The 26,673-nt window shown below is 39.6% G+C and overlaps 2 protein-coding genes across 7 annotated transcripts; both read left to right on the top strand.

Moving 5' to 3' along the window:
- Positions 1-255: 255 nt before the first annotated feature.
- On the top strand, positions 256-17,053 carry ush1gb (Usher syndrome 1Gb (autosomal recessive)). 6 transcript variants are annotated; one of them, XR_006399338.1, is made up of 5 exons: positions 256-597; positions 6,164-6,611; positions 8,059-8,882; positions 11,914-11,982; positions 12,083-12,105. XR_006399338.1 is itself a non-coding variant. In XM_044337148.1 (4 exons), exons 1-3 carry the CDS (start codon positions 434-436, stop codon positions 8,878-8,880), a joined length of 1,434 nt encoding a protein of 477 aa, XP_044193083.1. In that variant the 5' UTR covers positions 256-433; the 3' UTR covers positions 8,881-8,882; positions 16,973-17,053. The 6 variants fall into 6 exon arrangements, 5 of the variants coding, with proteins under 5 accessions (XP_044193083.1, XP_044193082.1, XP_044193081.1 ...); XM_044337148.1 differs by lacking the exons at positions 11,914-11,982; positions 12,083-12,105 and adding an exon at positions 16,973-17,053; XM_044337147.1 differs by lacking the exon at positions 11,914-11,982 and having other exon boundaries at positions 12,083-12,168.
- On the top strand, positions 12,434-26,673 carry fads6 (fatty acid desaturase 6). Its single transcript, XM_044337149.1, has 6 exons — positions 12,434-12,728; positions 16,973-17,139; positions 18,814-18,994; positions 19,202-19,389; positions 24,140-24,319; positions 25,976-26,673. The coding sequence occupies exons 1-6, from the start codon at positions 12,449-12,451 to the stop codon at positions 26,123-26,125; spliced, it is 1,146 nt and encodes a 381-aa protein (XP_044193084.1). The 5' UTR covers positions 12,434-12,448; the 3' UTR covers positions 26,126-26,673.

Genomic DNA, 26,673 nt, shown 5'->3' with positions numbered 1-26,673 from the left:
TAGAGCTCAATGTCACTTAAGAAATAAGGTAAAGTTTGGTTTTCTGTTGGTTCATTTCATTATATTGAGTTTTAAAAATCTAACATTCTTGCCCACTGAGTTATTTTAAGAATAAATTAAAATATCACTACCATAAAGCTTAAATCATGTGACCAGTTTTTCATTGACTTTATAGCACAGCCTAAAGGAGGCGGGGCTCATCATCATAACCCCGCCCCCTCCCTGACAACCAGCACGCCTCGTGTTTGTCTCTTAGCAACCAGCCTGTCAGCCAGCTCCGTGCCTCTCCAGGCCGTCCGGACTCGCCTCCTCCCGGACTAAAAGTCGCCTAAATACCGTGGGGGTGAGGGGTGAGGGGGTGGGGCAAAACCCTCGAAACCCTCCATGGAAGCGAGCTCAGAGTGAGCCGGGGCTGCCGGAGCCGTGGGCAGCCATGAACGACCGCTACCACCGGGCGGCCCGGGACGGCTACCTGGACATGCTGAAGGAGGCCACACGGAAGGAGCTGAACGCACCGGATGAGGATGGGATGACACCGACTTTATGGGCCGCTTACCACGGTAACCTGCCGGCGCTGCGGCTCATCGTAGGGAGAGGGTGAGTCTGCGTCCACCTGGCAGGTTGATGTGTAAATGTAATTATCATCTCATCCAGCAGTACAAATAGTTTTATTTCAACAAGTGAGTAATTCTGCACTGGTCACTTTCATATATTTCATCAAACTGGACTATTTTCAGTCAACCTTCACTGTTACATAATTTATATTATTTATTGCACACCATATATTTCATACACTTCATATCCCATCTCAAAACTATTAATATTCCATTCTGTCAATAGATTTAAAATTTTACTTTCTCCATTTAGTTTATTACTACTTTGTTTATGTCATCATTATTATTACCTTACTATATTTTCTTTCTTCCATGTTGCTTGTGGGAGCAAATGCAAAGAAACATTCTTTGTATTCTTGCATAATTGACTGATAAACAAATACTGTGAGGCTAAAATAATCTCACACATCTCCTTATATGACTACAAGTCACCTTTTCTTGTGTAAAGTGTGATTTTACACATGCTAGAGGAGAGATATTTCTCTTTTGTGTAAAGATTTTGACAATTTATTATTGTTATTTTTTACATTTTTGTCAAAGGAAAGCATTTGTTTTTTTCCCCCCCACATATTTCAATCAAAAACATTTCACTTCAGCATTATAATCAATATAATAAATGGTTTTTAACACACTATAATGTAGTTATAATCAGATATAGGTGCATTTGAAGTGTATATTAATGAGCAGTGTTTATAACATCTCCTATGAAGACATATTTTATATTATTACTGTAACTGTGTTTTACTATAATGTCATTCATTATGTGTTTATACAGCAGCATCCGGTTATGTTTGCTCACATGAGGAGTTGTAGTTATAGACAAATGTATTAATAAACCCTGCTGAGTATCTCGGTGAAAGTGGGTGAAGTCTCTGCCTCCTCTGCATGTGTCATAATACAGAATAATGCTGCCGTATGTTATTACAAATTGAAGGAGAGCAAAGAAGGAAGTTCATCTTCTTTGAGTTAAACTACAAGCGACAGCTGTTTGTAATGTCAACAGTGAGAAGATGCACATACTGACACTAAAACTATGTTGGAAAATGTAGAGAAATTTGACATCCTTTATGTGTCAACACTTATATACACAAACAACTACATTATAGTGTGTTCTAGACCATTTATTAACTGTTTATATACTGCTTATAAATGTTAAATAGGTGGACTGTTAGCAGAAAAGTTATTAAAATGTATAATTTTCACGGATAATTGCGTTATGTTCCCAACTTGCTTCCTAGTTTGTTAGTTTAGATGAAATTTCTCTTATCAGTGTCATAAAAATCGAAACATTTGCATATTTATTGTATATTATAACTTTACCTCACCGATCTGTTCCCGCTCATTAACAAAGAAATAAAAAAAATATTCTGCCACCTTTGCTTTGGCTCCGTCACTAATCTAATCAGTGCTGTGAGGAGATGGAGAGCTCGATATTTTAACAGCCTAATTACAGAGAAAGGTCACTCGCTGCAGGATATCCCCATCAACACACCCGTAAACACACACACACACACACACACAATGACTGAGTAGCATATATTTAAGCGTGATAACTTTATATTTAATCTCACAGATGTGGCTCTGGCTGATCCGTTACATAGCAGAGCCTGTGCAGGTGAAGCTCTAAATACAGAAGCCATTTTTGTACCGATCGGTTACTGAAAAGGCGCCAGACGTCTTTACAGAAACCGATTGTTAGTTCAAAAGCGGCAGATAGATGATATGATCTCTGCTTTGTTTATCAGAGAGCTTCTACGTATTTGTAAGAGAGAACTGAGATAATCATAAAGGGGGTTTAAGAGTAAGTCTATATGCTGCCATGATAAGTTGCTGCTATCAGAGAAGTCTTTTGTTTGAGGTTTAAGGAGCTGCACAAAGCCGCCTTTCATACAGTGTAATATTTACTGCAGCAGACTCAGAGCAGGGTAGAAAACAGTATATATGTCACGCCGCTGGTGGCAGGTTTATAAGGCGTGCAAGAGTCTGATGCTGGTGAGTGACTGCAGACACACAGATTACAAAGCAAAGGGAAAGGTCACTGTGATGGATAGGGTGCCTTCTTCCTGCGACAGTGCCCGCAGGATGCAGCGCAGAGCGGATATGAAGCAAAGAGAGATGACTAAAGCTGAGCTGCAGATCAGACTTCAGAGCAAAAGGTAAATGAAGAAAGAAAAAGGTAGTGTTGTGATACATTTCACAGAAAACGTCTTTTATTTTCACTTTGTAGGCCGTTCTTTGAGGGCCTGTTTAGTTTATGTAATTACTTTTGTCTTCTGGTGCTGCACAGGTTGCTGGGTACTGAAACTGAATTAAAAAACATACGTTGCTGCTTTTCCTCATTATGACAGTGAATTGAATTTCTTTGGGTTTTAGACTGCTAGTCAAAGACGCTGGATGACATCACCTTGGACTTTAGGAAATTGTGATGGTCATTTTTCACAGTTTTCTGATCTTTTATGGACCTAACAATCAATCGATTAAGTGCTAATCCATCAAGTAAGTGTTGTGATATTTCACTGGATATCTTTATTTATCTTACTTATCAAAATCAGCAATTACAAAGTGCTGTACAATGGCAGACGTAAAAGAGGAAGAAAGGACAGAATAAAATACCAAATATACATACATTGCCACATGTTAAAAACATATGTAAATCAATAAATAAAGATTATAGAGCCACACTGCCAGCGTGACTAAAAATAGGATAGTATTAATAGTAGTACTGGTTGGGTTCAACAAGCATATTTTTGCTCTGGGGACCTCCCAACAAGTTAACCTGGCCATGATTACTTCACAATTTTTGATACTCAGTGCTTTTGTTGGTGCGCAAAAGTATTAAATGATAGGCTATTAAAAGATCAGATGTGCTTTTAATGTAAGTGATAGAGGCCAAAATAAACAGTGTGTGCATTTAAAAGTCTCTGTGAAGCTTCTGTTCAGCTTCAGCAGTCTGAGTTAGTCATATTAAGTGGATATCTGACACATTTACAGTCTTTTTATAGCATCAAATTCCCTCTTTGTGTTTCCTCGGACAGTGTTTCCCTGTTGAGCTGCAGGTGGAAGTATAGTAACAAAAAGAGGAACTTTGGCACTAAAAAGACTGTAACGTTGAAAGATATCTACTTGATTTGACTCATTTGGACGCTGAAGCTTCATATTAGCTTCAGATCAACTTTTAAATACATTTTTGTACAGAAGGAGGACTGTGGATTTTGTCCCTCATCACTTCCATTGTAAGGTCATTATGAAGGGATCTTCTAATGGTCAGTATGAACAGGAGGAATGATTACAGCAAGAAAAACATGTTTAATGTTCATTTTGGCACTTGGCTGTTGTTTTAAGAGAGACTAGAAAAATTGTGAACTCGTCCTTTAAGTCCCACACTAGCTGTTGCTAGTCAACAGGTTGTTTTTGAGGTTGGCGACTTCTGTATCACCTGTGACTCAGAGCCGCTAACAGAGCCTCAGGTTGTCACGTTACCATTTTAAATAGTTCGATGTGATTACGCCACTGGATTACTACTGATATAATAACATGATCTGCTTCACTGACCCTCCAGCTGACACCGAAATAAACAGATATAAAATACGATGCTCTGAACATAAAATAAACACTTTCTGTTCTAATATCAAGTGTCGTATCGGCACAACTTCTCCAGGTTGTGATGGGAACTGAAATCAGGGTTCATGTTGATAAAGGTGGTGACCCTGCAGTGTGTGGTAACAGTGTCTCTGGGTGTCTGTGAAAAAAAGACTTGTGGTGTGTGGGATAAATAATGCAACGTCACTTCTGTCATGTTTAACCTGCAGCACTTCAATTATTGATCAGGGCTCAGCCACTGCCTGGTCATGTGGGTGGAGGGAAAACAGGAAGAGGAGGGTCTTAGATGTGAGTTTAGTTCATAAACACAGTAACCAACACATCCATGCACAAGCAGTATTGTCCACTGTAGCATTTTCCCCCCAAACTTTATTAACATCAAAACATTAAACACTCAGAACAGTCAATCAAAACAATGAAATATTAATTTCACATATATATTTAAATTTAAAAATATATAACATCATTATTTTATTGGTAATAATAACAGATTTTTTATATATAAATATAATATAAATAAAAGAAGGGAGAAAAAAAAACACAAACAACAACAAAACAATAAACAACTATTATTTCATAGTGATTCACTGTAATTTTAACACTTTTAGTAGAAAAAAAAAATCATGTTTAAAAGAGGACAAATTTGAAATTGTCCCATCAAATTAATATTTATGTATGTAGAATTTTCCTAATAAAATAATAACATTGACTTCATGCTCTATATTTGTATCTGAGTTTTTTCAGAATATAAAAGGAAATCTTTGCAATTTCATGTTATATTATTTATCGAGTGTGCGGTGAAAAAGGAAATTTCAACATGTTGCATGTGTTTCAATGAACTATAATGAATTTGTAACCAAAAAAAAAAGACAAAATCTGATATGTGCTGTTGTTTTTGTTTACCCTGTTATTGCTTGCACAGCATTATGGGTAATATTCTACTGATATCACAGTAATATTTTGATTTTTATCTAGTCAAACAATCAAATACTGTCTACTGTGGTCGATATAATACCCAGGTTTTATTACAATGATGAAAAATAATTTGATTTATATTATATTACATTACCTTACTAGTAATGTAAGTAATGATGTGCTGTTATCCATGAAAGTACCGTACCTGTGACTGTAAACTTAAGGGTCCTTTTGGCTGTAGAGAAGATGAACTGACATAATTGCAGGTCATATGAGTCGTCTTACTTCCTAACTTTAGTCTGAAGAGTAATCGGATCAGCAAAGTGAGGTTGAGTTTCTCTGTGAATGTAGGTGAAGTCTGCACCATTCCAGATCACAAATTAGAAACCTTGCAGAAAGGGGGTCATAAATTTAGTAAATTTATACTGTACCACTGTGTCATAATACAGAGTAATGCACTAATATGTTTGAAAGAGAGAAAAGAGGGAAGTTTACTCTGAAAGCACAAGTTTGCTGTTATTTGCTATTTGTAATGTCAGCACTGAGCACTGAGAAGATGCACAAATTACAAACTATGTTGGAAAATGTAGAGAAACTGGAGATCCAGTATGTGTAAATTTACTACAACAGTCAAAGAGGAATATACATAATTTGAATTTCTATAGCTGTTTTTGCACACCTTTCAGGTATTATAAAAACCAAGTTGCAGATATTTTCTTGAGACTCAGGTCAGTTCGTTGAAATGATATTTGATATTAGTGAAAGCAGTCTGTGAGAGATTACTTACCTGTATCTCAGGCAGTTTTATACAAGTTGATATTCATGGGGTGAAATGAATGGAAACCAGTGATGGTAAGTGAAAGAAAGGCAACAAACACTGGAGTTTGCTTTGAGAAAAGGTTTTCAGTAATGTAAGTTAACATGATTTGAAATAAAAAGAACACTGATATGCACATAAGACATAAGAATACTGTATATGTGTAAATCCAGTAATGTGAAGATTCAACATGCCTTCTTGTCTGCTCTTCTTCCAGAGGTGACCCGGACAAGTGTGACATCTGGGGGAATACACCGCTTCACCTGGCAGCTGCCAACGGCCACCACAACTGCCTGTCCTTCCTGGTGGCTTTCGGTGCCAACGTGTGGTGTCTGGACAATGACTACCACACACCGCTGGACATGGCCGCCACCAAGGGCCACATGGACTGTGTTCGCTACCTGGACTCCATCGCTGCCAAGCAGATCACCCTCAACCCCAAGCTGGTCAGCAAACTCAAGGACCGGGCTTTCCGCGCTGCAGAGCGCCGCATCAAAGACTGCGCAAAGCTCCAGAGGAGGCACCGTGAACACATGGAGAAAAAGTTCCTGAAGGAATCAGCAGCTTTAGACAACTTGGATGCTATTAGCTTTTCTAGCTACACCAGCAGCAGCACACTGAGCCGCAAGTTCAACACTGTGACCTCCAACATGCCATACTCGCAGGTGGTTGCTTGTTTACTACATGTTAAAGGGGACATATTATGCACATTCAGTGGTCTATATTCTTATTCTGGGGCTCTACTGGAACATCTTTGCATGATTTACAGTTAAACTCCTTATTTATCTTATACTGGCCTTTATGCAGCCCTTCAGTTCATCCTCTGTCTGAAACAGGCTGTTTTAGCTCCCGAAGAGCCCACTCTGTTCTGATTGGTTAGCCATGTAACAAACTATAGTATTAGGATGTCACTACTTTATCTTGCTCTTTACTTGGAATGTCAACTTCTCAAACACATCCATACATGTTCAAGCCAAAATCTGATCCGAAATATGAGAGTGGACAACACAAACAACACATGGAAAAACTGTAGCAACAACCTTAGCACCCAAGGCTATGGAACGGACAGCCATTTATGGGCACGAGTGACGCCAACGTCAGCTTGTCCGCAAGAAGTAGAAAGAACCGTCGTAAACAAAGCGTTCAGAGCAAGTTAAAGCCCTGGCTTCTGACTTGCAGGTAGCATTTGTACATATGTTCACCTAAAGTTTTGAAACTTTGACCGTGTTTAACATAGATTTCCGACATCATAACAGTATATAAATAACAGAAAACACAAAAAGCATGTTATGTCCCCTTTAATGTGGAATATAATATAGTCAAAGACCTGCTGTACTTTGTGATTAGCTTCTGTTCCTCCAGCTTTTAGTCAATAAGTCCTCCAACTCAAATGACTGAAATGGTTGTTTGTCATTGCCTTCCAAAATGACCCATATGAGTGTTTTCTGATACTGCACACCTATTGCCAGGACATCATTTTGTTAATGCTTCCCACACTGCAAATAAAATGGGAGTGTTTTCTCATCTGCTACCACTAGGGTTAAGGTTTAGTTAAGTTAAGGCAACTAAAACGACTTGGTTAAGGTAGGGGAAAGATCGTGATTTCTGTTAAAATAAACCAACATTGACTGTTAGTATGAAACATGATGCGAACAGCCATCTCCCCCTGATGTCTGGACTATGTTAATAATTCAAATGAGCATTTTTAATGGTTTCAATGGTTAAGTCTTAGTTAGGTTTAAGGTTAGGAGACAATCATGGAAAGAACATGGGCATTGTTAAAGAAATCACTGTTGTTGACTGTTGGTTGGAGACAGGATGTAACCCCAAGTCAAACTCATGCACTTCATTGAAAATGATGAGGTGCTGATATGTTACCATCCAGTTTAGTGTAGATACCCATTTATTAGAATATGGGCAGCAAACCCAGTATCATATTTTAGCTTTTTAGATTCTAGACCAATAAGCGAAAATCCTCAAAAGGCCAAAGCTATTGGAACAGAGACTAGCTTGAAAAGAGGGCAAGACTTCAACTTCATGTGAGTTGTAACATTTATGGTCTAAATGAAACTTTGCAAATTCTTCTTCTCTAAATTTACACTTTCTCCTCAGGCCACCCTGCATTCCACAGCCAAGGGCAAGGCCAAGATTCAGAAGAAGCTAGAGAAGAAGAAGCAGGTTGATGGAACATTCAAGATCTATGAGGACGGGAGGAAGAGTGTGCGCTCGCTCTCTGGCCTGCAGCTCGGCAACGACGTCATGTTCCTTAAACAGGGCACCTACGCCAATCCCAAGGAACGTTCACGCCTCAACATCCGCGACATGTTCCACCGTGACAATGACGACGATGCCGACACCATCTCCCGTGCCATGAGTGACCCGGGCCTCCATGAGGCTGCGTATTCGGAGATCAGCGCTGACTCCGGTCATGATTCCTTGTTCACCCGGCCCGGGCTCGGCACCATGGTGTTCAGGAGGAACTATTCGAGTGGAGGGATGTTCAGTATCGGGGCACGGGATGAAGGGAGCGTAGCAGGGAGTGAACCTGCGGGACGGGCGCCTAATGTTCGTCTACGTGGACGCCTGCCTCCACGCTCACCCAGTTTTGATGAGGACAGTATTGGCAGCGCGTTGAGCCTGCAAGAAAGAAACCTGCAGGAGTTGCCCTGGGAAGAGACTGATGTTGGGTTGGATGTGGATTTAGAGCCAGAGAACAGTCCATTAGAGACCTTTCTGGCCTCGCAGAACCTCAGTGAGTTCATGACCATCTTCAGGAGGGAAAAAATAGATCTAGAGGCTCTGCTGCTTTGTTCAGATCAGGATCTCACCAGCATTCACATCCCTTTGGGCCCCAGGAAGAAACTGCTGGATGCCTGCAAGAGACGTCTTGACACCATAGAAGAACCAGAGGCCATTGAAGACACTGAGCTTTGAAGGTCAGTGTGGAGTAGTCCGCATTTTGTTTTAAAAGGGATGCACCACTTGGCTTTCCTCCCAGATAAACCTTTGTTTTCACACATAAGCTACTGTCTTTGCATGCATCAGCATAGCCTTTAAATGACTGTTATAGAACCAATCACAATGTTTGTTTACAAAAACTTCTGTGTAGAAATCTCCTTCATACAATTTAATGGGTGCAGAGCAAAAATAAATGTCAGTTTAAGCAAGTAAAGAAGTAAACAACGAAGTGTGTGTAAATAAGTGTAAGTATAAGAAGTAAGTAGTAAAAGTAATTCAAATTAAGCATAAGTAAGTATAAATGAGTAAAGCAGTGGTAAGGCGGCTTCCCACTATGATGAAGGCAGCCACCAGTTAGTCCAGCCGGCAGTGAGATGTGACTATTTTGTAGCAGAAATGTCAGATAGGTCGGACCACTGTGTTTAACTATATATCTTTAAATGTTACAGTTATGGCTGAAAATGACAACAGAAATAAACAAGTTTGCAGATTTCACATATCTCTGCAATTCAAATCAACTGCCAGTTGTCTACCTGGAAGTGACTGTCATTGTTAGCACGACATCACGATGATTCGGTCTATTTGATATGACTTTCATCACAGAATAGTAAAGACATGAAAAGGTGTGGATGGCCTTTGTTAATGTCACCAAATCTGCAGTGAGACGCTAATTAATTAGCTACTCCTAGGGTTGGGCAATATAATGACACATTTGTCAACCAGATTTCTATCAAGTTCTCTATAATGGGCAGGACTACTTCATGGGAATATTAGATTTACACCATTGTTGCATCAGTCCATGTCCAATATCATCACCCCCAACATGCCATACTTGAAGCTGGTTGCTCTTTCAACTGAAAAAGTCTTTGCACACTTAAAATTGTGACAGGTGTTTGAGGAAAGCACAACTTGAATGAAAATGAGAAAACTCCTGCACACCATCTTGTTTACTGCTGTAATATTTACTAGTTTACAGAGTTTTGGTGTGTTCGTCCTTCATCAGAATATCTGGACAAGCATCACAACTGTTCCATATACTGTATATACAGTACTGTGCAAAAAGTTTAGGCTCTTTAGATGTTTGGATTCTTTCCATAATGCAAAACCATAAGGGAGACGTCTGATCAGTCCCAAATTTATTCTGCAGCATGACAATGACTGTAAACATCCAGCCAGAGTCATAAAGAACTATCTTCAGCAACCAGAAGAACAAGGAGTCCTGTAACAGATGGTCTCTGATCTCAACATCATGGAGTCAGTCTTGGATTAACATGAAGAGACAGAAGCAGCTGAGATGCCGAAATCCACAGAAGAAGAACTGTGGCAACTTCTCCAAGAAGCAGGAACAACCGACCTGCTGAGAACCTGAAACGCTGTGTGCAGGTGAACCGAGGAGAACTGCTGCAAAGCTAAGGCAAAGCTGTTCACAGCAAATATTGATTTAATTTAGACTTCTGCTGTTTACTGAACTTTGGATGAAGTTAAATGATAAATAAAAACTATTCATGGCATTATTTTTGAAAGCGTCCTCGCTTTACTTTTAGTGCCTAAAACCTTTGCACAGTACTGTATAAACATCCATACGTAGAAGCTGCCTCCATCAACTATCCAATCAGAAGACAACATAAATATGTTCAACTGGTAAACAAACACATACCTAAGGTAAGGGATGAATAACAGAGCACCAGTGTGGTCTTTTTCTCATGCAGCTCCATAAGACCAGACAGATTTTGTACTGAATAAACAGCACCATCTAGTGGTGAGTTATGATACAACGGGATGAGGTTTTCTTATTATTTGTATGCCTGTAATACATTTCCAGTTTTGTTATGTGCTATTTTATTTTATTTATATTTGGAAACACATTGAAGAGGTTATTCATGATTGTTATTTCAATGGTAAATACATAAATAAACACTTTATGGGAAAGTTTTGCCACATATACAAACACATGCACACCCCAATTGTAATGTCTTTGAATACATACTCTTCCAGTCTGTTACTGTAACATCTGGTTCTTATTATTACTGTATTTATTCATGCATCACTGAATGATTTACGTGTTAGTGGATGTACCTACTCCTCTTGAAATGTTGTCATTTATTTATTATGCTTCCATTGTACAGTTTTCTTACTTAAAGATAAACTTATTCCATGGCACATACACAATTATGACCTGATATTTATGATGAATGAAAAGAGCCACAGACTGATTGTTGTTCTGCAAACACTGTTGCAATAGTAAAAACAATGGAGGTCATACTGTGAGCTTACGTGAGTGTGTGCTAAATAACAATGTTATCTCGGGTTGCTCTGAGACGTATTTGTTTTCAGTGAAGGTCTCCCTGTGCACTTGAAGTATGGCTGTGCATGAATGTACATTTTTACGCTGGTAGAAAAAAAAAAAAATCTGTTTTTGTATTACCAAGAAAATCTGAAGGTGTATCCACAAACAGAATGATCTTTTATTAAATTAAAGTGGAAATTAATGCTTTTTTGTGTGAGTTTGTTTTCATCCAACCAGCTGCTCCACATGACAAATACCTTTACATACATACTGTGACCTCTATGTTTCATTCTGTCTGGAGAAGACGGCGCCTGACACTGACGGACTATTAGTGCTTGTATAAATAAAAACATCAACCTTGAGGGTGTAAGAGGAGCTGTCAGACAGCCTGGTGCTCTTATGTTCCCTTCTCTGCAGTATCTGCTGAGTAGTAAATACACTCACTGGATCTTTTAAAGAGCACGCTGCAGTCAGGGTGGCCTCAAGCCCAGAACACTGGCCTCTCACCAAAAAAAAAAAAAGAAAGAAGCAGCAGCACTGACACCAGATATATGTATGCAACTCGCGTATGCTATCACCTGAGCCAACACATAAACACACTATCCAGGCACATTTTTGCACATCATCCTCCCTTAGTGAAGACACAACTGCACAGTTAATCCCCCCTCCTCCTCCTCCTCCTCCTCCTCCTCAGCCCTTCTTTTCCCCCTCTCTTTTCCCAGGATGTTTGCCAAGGTTACAGAGATGGGAGGGGAGCAGAGAGGAGCTGACACAAAGAGAAACAGAAGGGGGTGAGCGACATGCAGAATGCATGAGACACCAGAGAGGGAGGGAAAACTCTAAGCTGAGTGGCTGCAGTTTTGTGTGAATGTGTTTTTTGTGTTTTTACAGGAACATTTTGGATCCATCACATCACAGTAAAAAGCCTTACATCTTTGGGCTACAGGACAATAAATTCCTCTGCTGGCGGACTGCATCAGGAGTCAGCTGACTGACTGGGTGAAAAAAAAAAAAGGGAGGAAACTGTAAGAGAGATGAGGAGGAGGTGGGAGAGGAGGACCCATGAGGCTCTTGAGGCAGCAGGAAAGGGGCTGGGCTTCTCTGATAATGCTTCTTGCCAATAAGGACTTTCGCAACGCTAACTTTGACCCATGGACTTTAGACAGCTTTAGTACGAGTTGCCTGCAAGAGAGGACGCAAAGTGCATGGTGACACAGTTTTGAGCCAGTCATCAGTCACCCCAGCACAGGAGCTGAGATGCAGAATGTACCGGATGAGTGGAGGGAAGGACGGGACGATGGGAGGCACGCGAAGGATGGGGAGACGTTAGTCAAGAGGAAAGTGGATTCAGAGGAGATGAATGGAGAGTCGAGGAAGAAGGAGAACGGAGTCGAAGAGGTGGGGGTCTCGGAGAAAGAGTCGCTGATGATGGAGCTGACCAGGCTGGTGCAGAAGATGGTGAGAGAGAGCAGCTGGTGGGAGAGGAGGGGGATCGATTGCAGCATCCTGGCAGCAGCGTTCCTCTGTCTGCCACCCGGTAAGACTCTGCACACAGCTGTGAGGATCAATGTATGGAAAGTCCTCAAAGTTGTTAGCGAAGACAGAAAGATTACAGAAAGTTAAAATGACCTAAATTCTTGATGAGATGTGTCATTTATTTTGTACTTTTAAGATATAGTTTACGTCTTTACATGGCTTTATGTCTTGGACCAGTTACTCTGACAGATACGGAAACTTTTTTCAAGTGATGGCTGCAAACATTAAAACTGAACATGCATATTTTTTTTTTCTGTTTATCAGCATGAATTTTGCCTCGACAGTGCAGTTATACTGCAAGAAAACTTTTTTCCGTTAATTGGTTAATTGTTAAGACTGTAAAATGTCAGAAGACGTGAAAATTGGGTTTTCAAAATCTCCCACAGTGTTAAGAGCAGCAGAGCAGCTGGACCCAAATGCAGGAGAAAGCAGACAGCAGGAACTGTAGAATCAATGTTTATTTACTCAACTCAGGAACAGAACTCAGGAGTACAGGCAAAGCAAAACTGAACTAAACTGAAAACCAGGGCTTAAATACAAACTAAACTGATGAGGGGATGAGGTGCAGGTGGAGAACAAGAGCTGATAGACTGAGGAAGACATGAGACTGATGCAGGGCAGGTGTGGGGGGAAGTGTAAATACTGTAAATGCAAATTATTCATATCTACAGAAATGTTAACAAACTCCTTTTTATATAATGCGTTGAGGATGAGTTGAACAAACAGCCGTCAGTCTCTGGATAAGAACATCTGCTATAAATGGCCTGAATGTAAACACAGAAGACGTGCGGAGTGAACTACCTGGTGTGTAAATTGCTGAGTCTCTGACATCTAACTAGGTGTGTCAAAGTCCTCAGTCACATTTCACGCAACCAGTGTGAAAGCAAACTTCAGTTTCAACTTCAAGGGTCGACTGCCACTCAGTCCAGTTCAACAAACAGGGACTGGTGGAGAGCCAGACTGGGTCAGAACCCAAAGCGACGTCTTCAAATTGCATTGTTGTTTAAGACCAACAGTCCGAAACCAACAGAAATTAATGATAAAAACAAAACAAAAAAAAAAGGAGAAAATCATCACATTTGAGAAACTGAAAACCAGAGAAAGTTTGACTTTAAAAATGATGTCAAAACTATTAAAACTGTTTGTTTAAGCTCTAAACGTCTCATTAACGATTATATTTAATGTGTCACTTGATAACTTTCCTTTCCGCTTTTGAAATACAAATGCAGCTCTTTCTCTCTGTCACCCCTCAGTCCAACATTGTTGTCATAACTAGTTTACACATTCATGGCATCCCACGGTTCCCCTCTATCTGGGTCACTGGTGGCCAGCGACTGACCTCGATTAGGACTGGTGCCTATTGTGACTCATGTCACTCGATCATTGGAACTGACAACCGACTGGTTCAAGCTTGATATGTAATCTAGACTTGTAGACGTGTGCGGTTAACATTCTCATAACAGCAGGTGCTCTTTTATAAACCCTCTTCTAATAAGCCACTCAGTATATCCTTGACTGTAGCATTAGTTGGTTTTTAAGTCCCAGAGTGGGACCGAGGAGGCATCTGTCATTGTGTATCACCGAGCTTGTGACTTATCACCTCGAAATAAGCTGCTTTGAAATAGGAGGTGCTGTATATTAGCAACGTTTTATTGGCTTAGGAAAAGAACATGTCATCTAAACCCTTGCTGTGAAAACCAGCCAGAGACGCTGCAACACCAGCAGCTGGTTTATTCTAGTTAGAACTTCCAGGTTGTTATCAGAGTACAGACACTGCTTGACTTTTCTGACTAAGATTTCCTCCTGTTCATACCGGCTATTACAGGATCCCTTTCAGATGTGCTTTCAATGTAAGTGATAGAGGCCAAAATAAACAGTGTGTCCACACATTTTGTGTAAAAATGCATTTAAAAGTCTCTGTGAAGCTTATATGAGTCTTCATCAGTCTGAGTTAGTCACATCAAGTGGATATCTGACACATTTACAGTCTTTTTAGCATCAAATTCCCTCTTTGTGTTTCCTCGGACAGTGTTTCCCTGTTGAGCTGCAGGTGGAAGTATAGTAACAAAAAGAGGGACTTTGGTACTAAAAAGACTGTAACGTTGAAAGATATCTACTTGATTTGACTCATCTGGACGCTGAAGCTTCATATTAGCTTCAGTATGAGCAGGAGTAAAAATGTTAGTGAATATCGGACTAAAAGATCAAAATAATGAGAGTAGAGGACAGAGAAACATACTTTCTGCTTCATGTGGATATCTAGAATAGATAGTAGTACACTGATAAACTCACCTGAACAACAGATAAAAAAAAACAAAAACAAAAACCATGCAGTGATGTAATCATGTCAGGAACCTGCGGTGTGATGAAACGGTGTCAGACACACCAGCACAGTCACCTCCAGTAGAGGATAAAGTTTCACTCTTTCACCTGATCTCTCTGCCCGTCATGGTTGAAAGTCACACCGTTACTGCAGTAGAATGAAGAACTCTACTTAAGTACAATTTTAAGGTACTTTACTTCAGTATTTTCATTTTATGATACTTTATACTTCCACTCCACTACATTTATATGACAGCTTTAGTTTCAGATTCCAGTTTTACATAAAATAACATAATGATGAGATTGTAAATGACGCTGCATTGTTCAAAATTAAACCAGCAGCTCCCAAACTTTTTGGTAATATGTATTTGTGTCTCTTTGTCATGCTTCAGATGTTAATGTGTTGTTAGCAGTTCTACCAAAGAGACATTTTCCCCTCACATGGTTTAAATAACTGCCTGAGGCCCAAAGAGGTAAAACTCTCCGGTATTTCACAAAAGATTAAAGAAAAGTTCTGAAAAATTAATCCAGATTTAAGTAGCAGAACTGTTCCTACCCAATCTATTGTCTCAAGACCCCTCAGATTTATCTTGTGACCCTTTCAAAGCAAACTAGCTCCAGTTCGAGCAGCTACAATAAAATACTGCTTATGTATTGAATCATCGGTATTAATAATTTACTTTGATTTATTTAATATATCAGTCACAACCTGATTCTCTGCAAAACAAATACTTTAAGACTTTAAATGAATTTACCTTCAATACTTTGACTTAAGTAACTTTTACTTGTAATAAGTATTTTTACATTGTGGCATTGATATTTTTACTTAAGTAAAGGATCTGAGTACTTCTTCAACCACTGCAGATAAGAGATATAATGTTGGTCAGTTGGTCCACTTTGGTCCAAATATCTCAGCAATTACTGAATAGTTTGCCATCAAACTAGACTTTTATGGTTCGCAGACATTAATTCTCATCACTTTGGTGACTTTTCGTGTAGCAACAGTCAAAATTTCCAGTTCATGACTGAATTCCTGTTAGCTTGAGCTGTAAATCAAGAACATGTTTCCTGTTAGCAATGTATAATATCATGCTAGATATATGGGGGGGGGGGGGGGACCCAAAAATGAGTACTCTCCTGGACATGTGCTTCTCCTATTCCTGGAAAAACTGTGTCAAGCAATAAACTGCTGGCTGGAAAACCAAAAGCTGAAAGATGCTAAAAGGCTCCAGAGAGCTTAAAGGAGCCACAGAGTGTTGTGATAATTATCTGACAGGTCATATATGAGTGATCCCCTCAAACAGTCGTTTGATCCATTGTTAATGTAAAAAGATTCATCACAGCAGCTTTAAGATTTGCATGCTAACTCGGAACATGTTAAATGTTTAAAACCTTACGTGCTACTCGTTTGCATACTTGCCCTGATGTATCACAGCCTGGATGACTGTGAGAGTGACTCACCCTTTAGAAACATTCAGAGAGAATAAAGTTGCTAACTGGATGAAGGTTAAGTTACAAACAAACTTGAGGGCTGATTCATCACTCAGTAACAGTTACAAAAACATGACTTTTACTCAGATGAAGTGCAGGTAAATGCCACTAAACCCAATGATATTCATGTAAAATCCAACCAAAACTCTGAGATGCCCCTGTACAAAGGATAAATCTCAATGTTTTATCTATCCAGCAATTTAGTTTTCTAGCGTGTAATGACCTTACGGGGGTGCTAGCGTAGACTTTGAGTCTTGTTGAACTGTGAGAGGTCAGTAAACACATCAGGACACTTTTAGAAATAAAAAGTTTTTTTGCACAAAGATTGTACAATAACTTTCTAGATCATGAAATGTGTAAGTATTGTAAATACAAGCATCTTTCCTATTTAGAGTTCATATTGAGGTCAAACGTCTGTGTTCTGTGTTGCAGCCTTCCTGCTGCTGGCCTCCGCTCAGCTCCTGTGGTTTTCGGCGGGCATTCTGCTGATGGGCGTGGCTCACGCCGTCATCACCATCAAGGGGACGCATCTGGCCAGCCACGGGGGGCTGAGCGAGTCACAGGCCTGGGGGAAGTTCTGGGCCATCTTCTTCATCGAGGTGAAATGTTCAGAAATAAAGCGATCGTTAATCACCTGAGGCAAAGCTTATTTTAGAGGATAGCTTTGTAAAAATATCACTGTCATCACTGTGACCTTGAGCAAGGCACTTAAAGGGATAGTTGCACTTAATCGATATATGCCGAGAACAACATGACGAGCAAGATCAATACCACTCTCAGATAAATACGAAGCCACAGTAAGCAGCAGCTTAGCTTAGCTTAGCATGAAGTCTGGAAACAGCTAGCCTGGCACTGCCCAATGGTAATAAAATCCACCTTCAAGCACCTTAGTCGTTTAATCCGCACAAAAACTGATGTGTAAAAATAATAGTTGTGGTTTTATGGAGAGTTATTTAGGTAGTCCGCCTGAAGCCCGGCCAAGAAATAGTCCAGAGCAAGAAATAATAACCCTCCATAAAACCACAACTCACAAATTTCACACTACAGTTTTTGTACAACAAACAAGTTTATTTGTGTTGCACATTTCATACACAAGAGCAATTCAAAGTGCTTTACGTAATGCATTAAAACATTAAAAAAAAAAACCAACATAAAAACATGAAAATGTCAATTAAAAGAATAGAAACCTTTTTAAATGGAAATTAAAAGGACATAAATACACGATAGGTAATAGACTAGAAATACAGTTACAGTGCAGTAAAGCTGCAACAATTAGTCGATTAATCAATTAGTTGTCAACTGTTACCAACTATTTTGATAATCGATTAATCATTTTGAGCCATTTTTTAAAAAGAAAATGTCCTAATTCTGTACAGTAATCTGAATATCTTTGAGTCGTGGACAAAACAAGATGTTCGAGGACGTCACCTTGGGCTTTGGAAAACAGTAATCGACATGTTCTACCATTTTCTGCCATTTTATAGACCAAACAGCTAATTGGTTCATCAAGAAAACAATCGAAAGATTAATCGATAATGAAAATAATTGTTAGTTGCAGCCCTACAGTGCAGTAATAAGTTGTAAATTGTCCCAAATGCAACAAAGGACATAAAAATGCAGTAAAAAAAAAAAAAAAAAGATCAATCAAAGGGAGCAGAGTTTTTAAGTTAGATGTGAAAGTGGCGAGAGTCGGGACACATTTAAGATAATCAGGAAGTTGATTCCTTCTGTGTGCAGAATAGTATCTGGTTGTGCATCTACCAGTTAACTACTTTCTAAAGATATAAGGGCCTTTACTGGGTTTATAAACCAGTGAGCTTTTGACAGAACCAGGTTATCCTCCTTTTTCCTGTCTTTGTGCTGAACTAAGCTTTATTCACATACAATCTAAGCACAGTAACAGTCTTTTCATTAAAAGTAAATAAGTGTATTTCCAGCTGTTTCAGTGAAGCTGGTGTGTTTGTGGTTGTATGAGGCAGGTGTGAAAGTGTGTGAGGGAGTGTGAAGCCTCGTGCTCAGCGAACCTACAAAACAAAAGTAAAGGCGTAAAAGGACTGAATGATGTTTTTAACTCTACAAATCCAGCTGTTAAATGTCTGTTTCGTAACTTTAAATAACCTCAGAGCCAGAGTAGTCATAACATGTCATAAACCTGGGGTGAAGTCAGTTATATTGATTTTCCTGCCTGATAATTTTCACTGATTCATGTGTTGCATCATGGTTTTGTTGTTTGGATGTTCATAAACATGCCCATCTGTCCTTCATCCGCTCAGATTTGCGGCTCGTTCTCAGCGCGAGCCGGCGTGCAAGGCCACATTAAGATGCATCATGCTCATACTAATGTCATTGGACTGGGTGACTCCAGCGTTTGGAAGGTCCCCTTCCTGCCTCGCATTGTCTACCTGTTCATAGCGCCCCTGGCCGTGCCTATCATCACTCCACTTGTTGCATTAGGTAAGAGGTGCTGAAAGACCAATGAGGAACAAGTGCTTCTAGTGTTTACTCAGATATTTCAACATTAAATGTGATTATCAACATAACGTCGAGATAGATTTTCACCTTCTTATCCTGTTCGAGTTCCCACCTTTACTACATCTCCGTCATTGAGGTGAGAGTTTATTCTCATAGCTGTGACGGTTTCTGATTCTCTGGTTTTTGCAGGTGAGCTCAAAGGACACTCTCTGGCTCACGTCGTTCGGACCGTTCTGATGATAACGCTGGGTCTGTACTCGCAGTACTGGCTGCTGATCAACGTCTCCGGGTTCAACTCGCCTCTCAGCGCTTTGCTCTGCATGCTCGTCTGCAGAGCAATGTTCTCTGTGCCGTACATCCACGTCAACATTTTCCAGGTGAGAAGTACCTGCAGCATGTTATGCTTTTTCTGGTTTTCTCTTATTTTTATACTGTCATGATGTCACATATTAAACATGGTCAAAGTTCCAAAACTTGAGGTTAATGTAAGTAGAAATGATCCCAGTAAGTCAAAATCCAGGGCTTCAGTCCAACAAGTGTATGCCCAAAAACAGCTGTCCATTCTGTAGCCTTGGTTGCTAAGGTTGTTGCTAAGGTTGTTCCATGGGTTGTTCATGTTGTCCACTATCATATTTCAGATTGGATTTTGGCTTGAACATGTACGGATGTATTTGAGGACTTGACATTTTGAACAAAGACCAAGATTAAGAAGCGAAATACCACTACCATAGTTTGTTTCATGGTTTGTTGATGTGGCCTGCGGAGCCTGAGGAAGCTTCCTGAAGCTGACCAGTCAGAACAGAATGGGCTCATCAGGAGGCGGGCCTTAAAGAGACAGGAGCTAAAACAGCCTGTTTCAGACAGAGGCTGAACTGAGGAGCTGCATGAGGGGCCAGTATGAAATATATTTTGGGAAAAATGTCAAACTATGCCTGATATCACTCTCATGTCTAATACTTACAGTAAGAAGCACTGCAGCCAGCAGCTGGTTAGCTTAGTTTAACATAAAGACTGAAAATCAGCTAGTCTGCCTCTGTCCAAAGGTAAGAAAGCCCCCACCAGCACCTTTAAAGCTCAGATCGACACTTTAAACCGAAGTGTAAAATGACAAGTTTTAGTTTAAAGTACACTGACTATCTATCACCTATCAGTGAAGATAACATTGTACTGAACAAGTTCATGGCTGCGCTCTGGGAAAGTGGAAACATTGCTAAACAGAAGTCAGACAGGTCAGCAAACACAAACAGTCAGATGATCAGACAGGTTGGAAACAAGGTTAGCTGCACTTATTTGGGCCACAGAGTGAAATTATTACCTAAACAGTCCGTCATCAACATCCACCACAGTTAACTTTGACCCGCTTTACTTAATGTAGGTCTGCACACACAGGTTTCCTGAGCAGTGAGGGATTATTACAGATGTTTCAGGTGTGCTTGTTTTCTTACCTCCAAGTAAAGTGGTTTTACAGTGTTGATTCAACAGTAAAAATAATAAAAAAATACAATTCAGGAGGTGCAAGTAAGGCTGAGTGAAGTAAGTGATGTAAAATTGGAATAATGTACTAAAAGGCTACGGATTAGTTCCTTACCTCGATTTACCAACTAAGACTAATCTCAATCCAGTATAATTTCTTGTTTTTTGTTGTATTATCACATTGTTTGTACCTGTTTAAGTAGAGCCCGTCCTCCCAAGAAAAACAATCCGTTAGGTCATAAATTCAATCGCCAAAAACGACCTATAGTTACGTTTGAGTAACAGACGCCATCTAGCGGCCATAGTAATTATGACCCAGAGAAATGACGTGAATATAAGGTGACTTCCTTATGAGGAGGAGGAGGGTGGACGGCTAGATAGTTAGATGACAAAAAGTGTTTACTGTTGCCATGACAACAACGGCTGCCTAACATTAAGGAAGCAGTAACCGTGTTTCAAGTGGACATTTTAAGGCAAACCATGATCTTTCCCTAAAACTAACCAGACGTTAACCACAGTGCTGTCACATCATAAAACATCATCATCATCAACAACAACAGTGATTTGTGACTGTTCTGGAGCGCAGACTGTACAAACGACCTATGTGAAATGTATATGTATGTATTTATATTGATGAGTTAAGTGTATATTATATTTATTTCTCCAGGTTAATTGGTATTGCTTGGGTTTTATGAGTTGAGGTTTTCAAGGTTTTATGTCATTCCAACATATTGTAAATGTAAAGTAATAAAGAGGAAATTCATAGAAAGGTAAAAACTACATAAAAAGTACTAAAGTATAAAAGTACCAAGTAAGTGATGAGTAAAGATTTGGGTCATTTCACTTAGTTTAAGGGAAAATACAGAACCAGTAAACGGGAAAAGTGTATTCAAACTTTTGACTGGTGCTGTATAAAAAGTTCCCAGATATAAAGTCTCACAGATTTAATTAAGACTGTACTGCCTGTGTTATTTCATACCAAATGATTAAGAGAGCACCTCTTCTTGCACGGCCTTTAGAGAAACTCTGTTTCAATGCGGCATTGTGTTCTCATAGACCGCACCAGTCAGCGAACTAAAGGGATAAAGAGGAACAATTCATGCATGATTTTCCCAGATGGAGTCTGAGTCCTGCAGGTCATTGTGCATTGTTCTGATCAAAGTGTGTGAAGATGGATTAGAAAACACAGGTTCTTGATCTGTCAGGAATCTAACAGGAGGAAATGTTTGTTCTCTCCAAGGAGTTTGACCTGAAAACCTGTTCTCTCCTGACCCTCTGTGCTGTTGTTGGCTATTGTCCGATCATTCCACCCCTGAACTTTCTAGTTGAGAATAACCTTTACTCTGGTCTCTTTTGAAAACACTTTGTATTATTCTCATTTCCTTTAAACAGATGTTTTCCACATTTAAATGTTATAAAAAGTAATACACTTTATATATAGATATTTTTCACTTTTACACAAGCAGTGGTGGCAGTGGTTTTGCCTGTCAGTGTCAAACCAATATTGAAGTTCATGGACATGAAATCCAGTTAGTTTGAGCTGGTTCCTGGATTATCAACTGGCCCAGATGTCCAATGAACCTGAAAGTTCACTTTGTGTCATTTATTTCATGGTAATTCAACAAGGGGCAAAGTTTTTTGGGGGGGAGTCGGCACCACTAAATCACAACATCTACTGAAATAATAATGGTCCCACAGTGGTGAATATGACTTTATCCTGAGGCCCTGTCTTGTAGAGACATCTTGTTTCAAAATATAGATCATGTTTTTCAGTTGGAGTTGCTAATATATTGAACATATTCCAAATTAATCCTGTGTTTTATCATGTCACAGGGGGAGTCAGGTAGTTTTCTAGCTTAGGAGTACTTGTTGGTATGAGGCTGAACTACCATGTACAGTCTTGAAGGTTACTATGCAGCAGGCAGCTGTTTTCAAAGAAAAATCACTAAAAAGCCACTGTACACTACCTGCTCAGCACCAAACAGACACAGTTAACTGTAGACTAGCTGGTGAACATAGTGGAGCATTTAGCAGCTGAGAATGTGGGTCACAGCGTTGGGGCCTTTGGGTGCTCAGACAGGGAGAGAAGGGAAACACTGACCAGCTCCTCATTGGCTAATATTGTTTGCAGACCATTTTAGGGTTTCTGACAAACAGTGTCATCGACCTTCAAGCAAATCCTGCTGATGGTGCTCAGACATCTTTGTATACACGTAACTAAAGCGGCTATAATCTATATTTTTTATTTTAACAAGGTCTGATCTGTCAGTGTGTAATGTGTTGGTCATGGCTCGTAGTGATGAACCTACAGAGAATTATCAGCGACTCTGCAGCTCCCTTCAACTTTTATAGCAAGTTTCAGCTCATTGTTCAGCTGTCCGGCTGCAACTTTACTGTTCTGGTTCACTCTCAGTGCTCCCATAGCGTCGTTTCAGCAGCAGCAGCAGGCAGCTGTTTTAAGAGAAAAAGCTGTAAAAAGCCACTGTACACTACCTGCTCAGCACCAAACGGCAAACAGACACAGTTAGCTGTAGACTAGCTGCTGAACATAGTGGAGCATTTAGCAGCTAAAGAGCCAGATATATCCCTCAGGAGTTGGTAAAGAGTAAAAACAGAGCTAAAAGAGAGCGAATATTGGACTTACATTCACCAGATGGACAGAAACACGACTCCAAATGAATGATAATGTTGCTCCGTAACTGCTGGATGTGGAAATAAACAACATATCAACTTAAAAGGTGATGATAGGTCAGTGTGGTGAACCAGCATTGTATTTGTGTCCTGAAGCATTTGACAAATCCCAAAGTTAACATGTTATATCTTGTTTGTTTAATCAGTACAAAAACTGAAGTCACATAACCTTACATAAAACCACAACAAGTCTGTTTTTGTACAGATTAAACAAACACGATATAATGTGTTCATTAGTGAGCTTTAGAGGTACTGGTAGACAGATTTTTAATATTTAACATGCAAACATGTTGAGAGTAGTGGAGCAGGTGGATCCAAATGCAGAAGACAACAGGCAGCAGGAACTGAAGAATCAATATTTATTTACTCAACTCAGAGACAGGAGTGCAGGCAAAGTGAAGCTGAACTGAACTGAACTGATGAGGGGATGAGGTGCAGGTGAAGCAGGACAACAAGCAGGAAAGGAGCTGATAGGCTGGGGAGGGCAGGCGTGGAGGGAAGTTTAAATACTGTAAATGCAAATTATTAAAATCTAAAGAAATAATTGTTAACAAACTCCTGTTTTACATAATGTATTGAGGATGAGTTGAACAAACGCCTGTCAGTCTCTGACGTGTGTGTAAATTGCTGCATCTCTGACGTCTAACTAGAACTGTCAAACTCCTCAGTCACATATTTCAACCGACTGCCACTCAGTCCAGTTCAACAAACAGGGAACAAGTCAGAGGGCATCTGGTGGACTGGTGGAGGGACATGAAGCCAGACTGGGACAGAACCATGACACACACATGAGAGTATCAATCTTCTAATCTAACCCTTAGCATAACAGCAAATAAGTGTATTTTCCAAAATGTCAAACTTAATATTGTGATATTAATACAGCCCAGCATCCAGCATGCCATTACTAGTATCATCTTAAATATATTATATACTAAACTTGTAAAAACTGCATCTGATTGGCAGCACATTGGCCTCCCCATGTTCTCCCCGACGTGCCGACCAAAGAGGATCTACCAGATGACCCACGGAGTCCTGAACCTGCCACGTAACCCCGTGCTGGACTGGATTTTTGGACACTCGCTTATCAACTGCCATGTGGAACATCATCTCTTCCCCTTCCTGTCTGATCACATGTGTTTAAAGGTAGGAAACAACAAAACCCCTCAATCGTTAGATATTATCAGCTTCCACATTGACACATTTACCTCAGATTTCACTGTAGATGTGTTGGTTTTACAGCGGTAAAACACTAATCTACATACAATTACCCTTTAATGTCAAAGTGAGAACAGATCTCTATAAAGTGATTAATTAATTACAACTATAAAATACATCATCCGTTTTAAAAGTAACTATGGCTGTGAAACAAATGTAGTGGAGTAAAAAGTACAATATTTCCCTCTGAATAATGGAGTGTGGTGGAAGTATAAAGTAGCTTAAAATGGAAATTAAGCTAATACCTCGAAATTGTATTTAAGCACAGTACTTTTATTAAATGTACTTTGTTCCACTACTGCTAAAAGAGATTGCTGTATGAGTTAAAAGGGACAAAGATGTATTCACAGTGGTAAAACACTTTACTGTCCTGTGCAATTATTACTTTGCATTTACAAGGTAATCAATCATAAGGCACTTTTTGTGTCAAACTCTGTAAATTTACATGATGACACACTGGGATATTCTTCTTAGCATATTTGCAAATGTGGTACCTAATGATATATATGGATCAAAATAAATCATATATGTTTTTATATCACTATGTTGATCTACTGTCATATTGTGTACAAGTAATTACTATAGTATTATCCGGTAATATGTTAATTTGCAGTATTTATAAGTTATTTAATGGTAATTATTATTTTGTTGTAATAATTAAAGGATCAGTTTGTGAGATTTAGTGGCATCCAGCAGTGAGGTTGCATATTGCAATCAACTGCGTACTCCCCTCCCCCTTCCAAGCATGTAGGAGAACCTATGGTGAAAGTGTGAAAGGTCCTCTCTAGAGTGTTTGGTTTGTCCGCTCTGGGCTACTGTAGAAACATGGCGATGCAACATGGCGGGCCCTGTGGAAGAGGACCCGCTCCTTCTGTAGATATAAAGCGTTCATTCTAAGGAAGCAAAACACAACAATTCTTATTTTCAGATGATTATACACTAATTAAAATGTACTTATGAATATTATATTCCATTTGTGCCAATATTTCTGCCAGTAGATCGCCTTAAATCTTACACACATTCCATTGTCTGACAACAGAAACAGAAAAATATGTCAATGGGAGCAACTATTGACTGCATTAAAACACAGTATAGGTGGTCACAGAGAGCAGTATGAGGCAGAACAGAGGTTTTAACAGTTTAACAGTTAGTTCCCACCATTTATTAATCCCTCGGGGGCTACGTACATTTCAAATAAGAAGTCTGTGTTACAAACTGGAGATACTGTGTTTGAAACATATGGTCATTTACCAGATAGGGAGGGTCTAACGAATGATGCTATTGAGTTGCATCATGGGAAATGTAGGATTCAGTGTCTTTTGGCATTTCACCCAAACTAGGAACAGAAAGTCAAGATATCACGACTGCTGCTGCTTTATTTTGTGACTGTAAATACAATTCAATAGTTCAGGGTAACACCACAATATACCATATAATCTAATAAAGAGTTAAAAAGTCAATTATTTAAGAGTTACAGTACACAAAGGTTGAAAAACAGTTTGTTAGGAACCACATTTGACTTGTTAATTTATATTGCATAGGCCTATAAAACCATCCCTATGTCTCTCTTCCACTCCTCTCCAGGTGAAGCCTGTTGTGTCCAAGTATCTGACTGAAAAGCAGCTTCCATATCAGGAGGACAGCTACCTTTCCCGCCTGAGCGTTTTCTTCCACAAATACCAGGAGCTGATGGTTTTCGCCCCTCCGATCACAGAGCTGGTGGGAGTGCAGTGACGACGCGGTGAAGGAGAAAAACTATTTCCCACTAACGCTGTTTATAAGACTGCTGCTGCTCAAAATCACAAGCTCCGGTGTTTTAAGTGAATTTCTGCTGCTGTTACAACCTCCACAGTCCCGGTTCGAACAGCCTCATACAGACAGAATAGTTTTTAAAATGAATAACATATTGACATATTAAATATTACAGCAGTTCACTTTGATATTAGGAGCCAAAGTAACATGACATCCTAATATTTTATTTTTTCTACACTTTCAGAAGTCATTTAATAAGCAGCACAAACACAAGCACTCAACCAAAACTGACTGGATTGTGTTTAAAGTCACAGTAAGAGATTAATCACAGCTCTTGAACTGACCTTAGGTCTGTCTTAAAGGCAAGTTTCAAGTTTAGTCAGGCTCTTTTTGAGGTATTACTAACCTTAAATTGGCAGTTCTGGATTACTAGACTCACAATTCAGGTTACTAACTGGCTCTGTTAACTCTGGGATAACCATTTACTGTACATTCCCATTGGGAAATAAGGAAAACGATGATTCAGTGAG

The sequence above is a fragment of the Thunnus albacares genome, chromosome 20, assembly GCF_914725855.1.
Source record: "Thunnus albacares chromosome 20, fThuAlb1.1, whole genome shotgun sequence".
Classification (NCBI taxonomy): Eukaryota; Metazoa; Chordata; class Actinopteri; order Scombriformes; family Scombridae; genus Thunnus; species Thunnus albacares.
The sequence above is the reverse complement of the archived record's forward strand: the minus strand, read 5'-3'. Positions and strand labels throughout refer to the sequence as shown.

What these genes read in the sequence shown, in the direction of transcription:
- ush1gb (XM_044337148.1), top strand. Translation starts at nt 434, where the DNA reads ATGAACGACCGCTACCACCGGGCGGCCCGGGACGGCTACCTGGACATG. An exon ending in CGGCTCATCGTAGGGAGAGG is followed by an intron (nt 598 to 6,163) that starts GTGAGTCTGCGT and finishes CTCTTCTTCCAG; the next exon opens with AGGTGACCCGGACAAGTGTG. An exon ending in CCAACATGCCATACTCGCAG is followed by an intron (nt 6,612 to 8,058) that starts GTGGTTGCTTGT and finishes CTTTCTCCTCAG; the next exon opens with GCCACCCTGCATTCCACAGC.
- fads6 (XM_044337149.1), top strand. Translation starts at nt 12,449, where the DNA reads ATGCAGAATGTACCGGATGAGTGGAGGGAAGGACGGGACGATGGGAGG. An exon ending in GTTCCTCTGTCTGCCACCCG is followed by an intron (nt 12,729 to 16,972) that starts GTAAGACTCTGC and finishes TCTGTGTTGCAG; the next exon opens with CCTTCCTGCTGCTGGCCTCC. An exon ending in GGGCCATCTTCTTCATCGAG is followed by an intron (nt 17,140 to 18,813) that starts GTGAAATGTTCA and finishes TCATCCGCTCAG; the next exon opens with ATTTGCGGCTCGTTCTCAGC.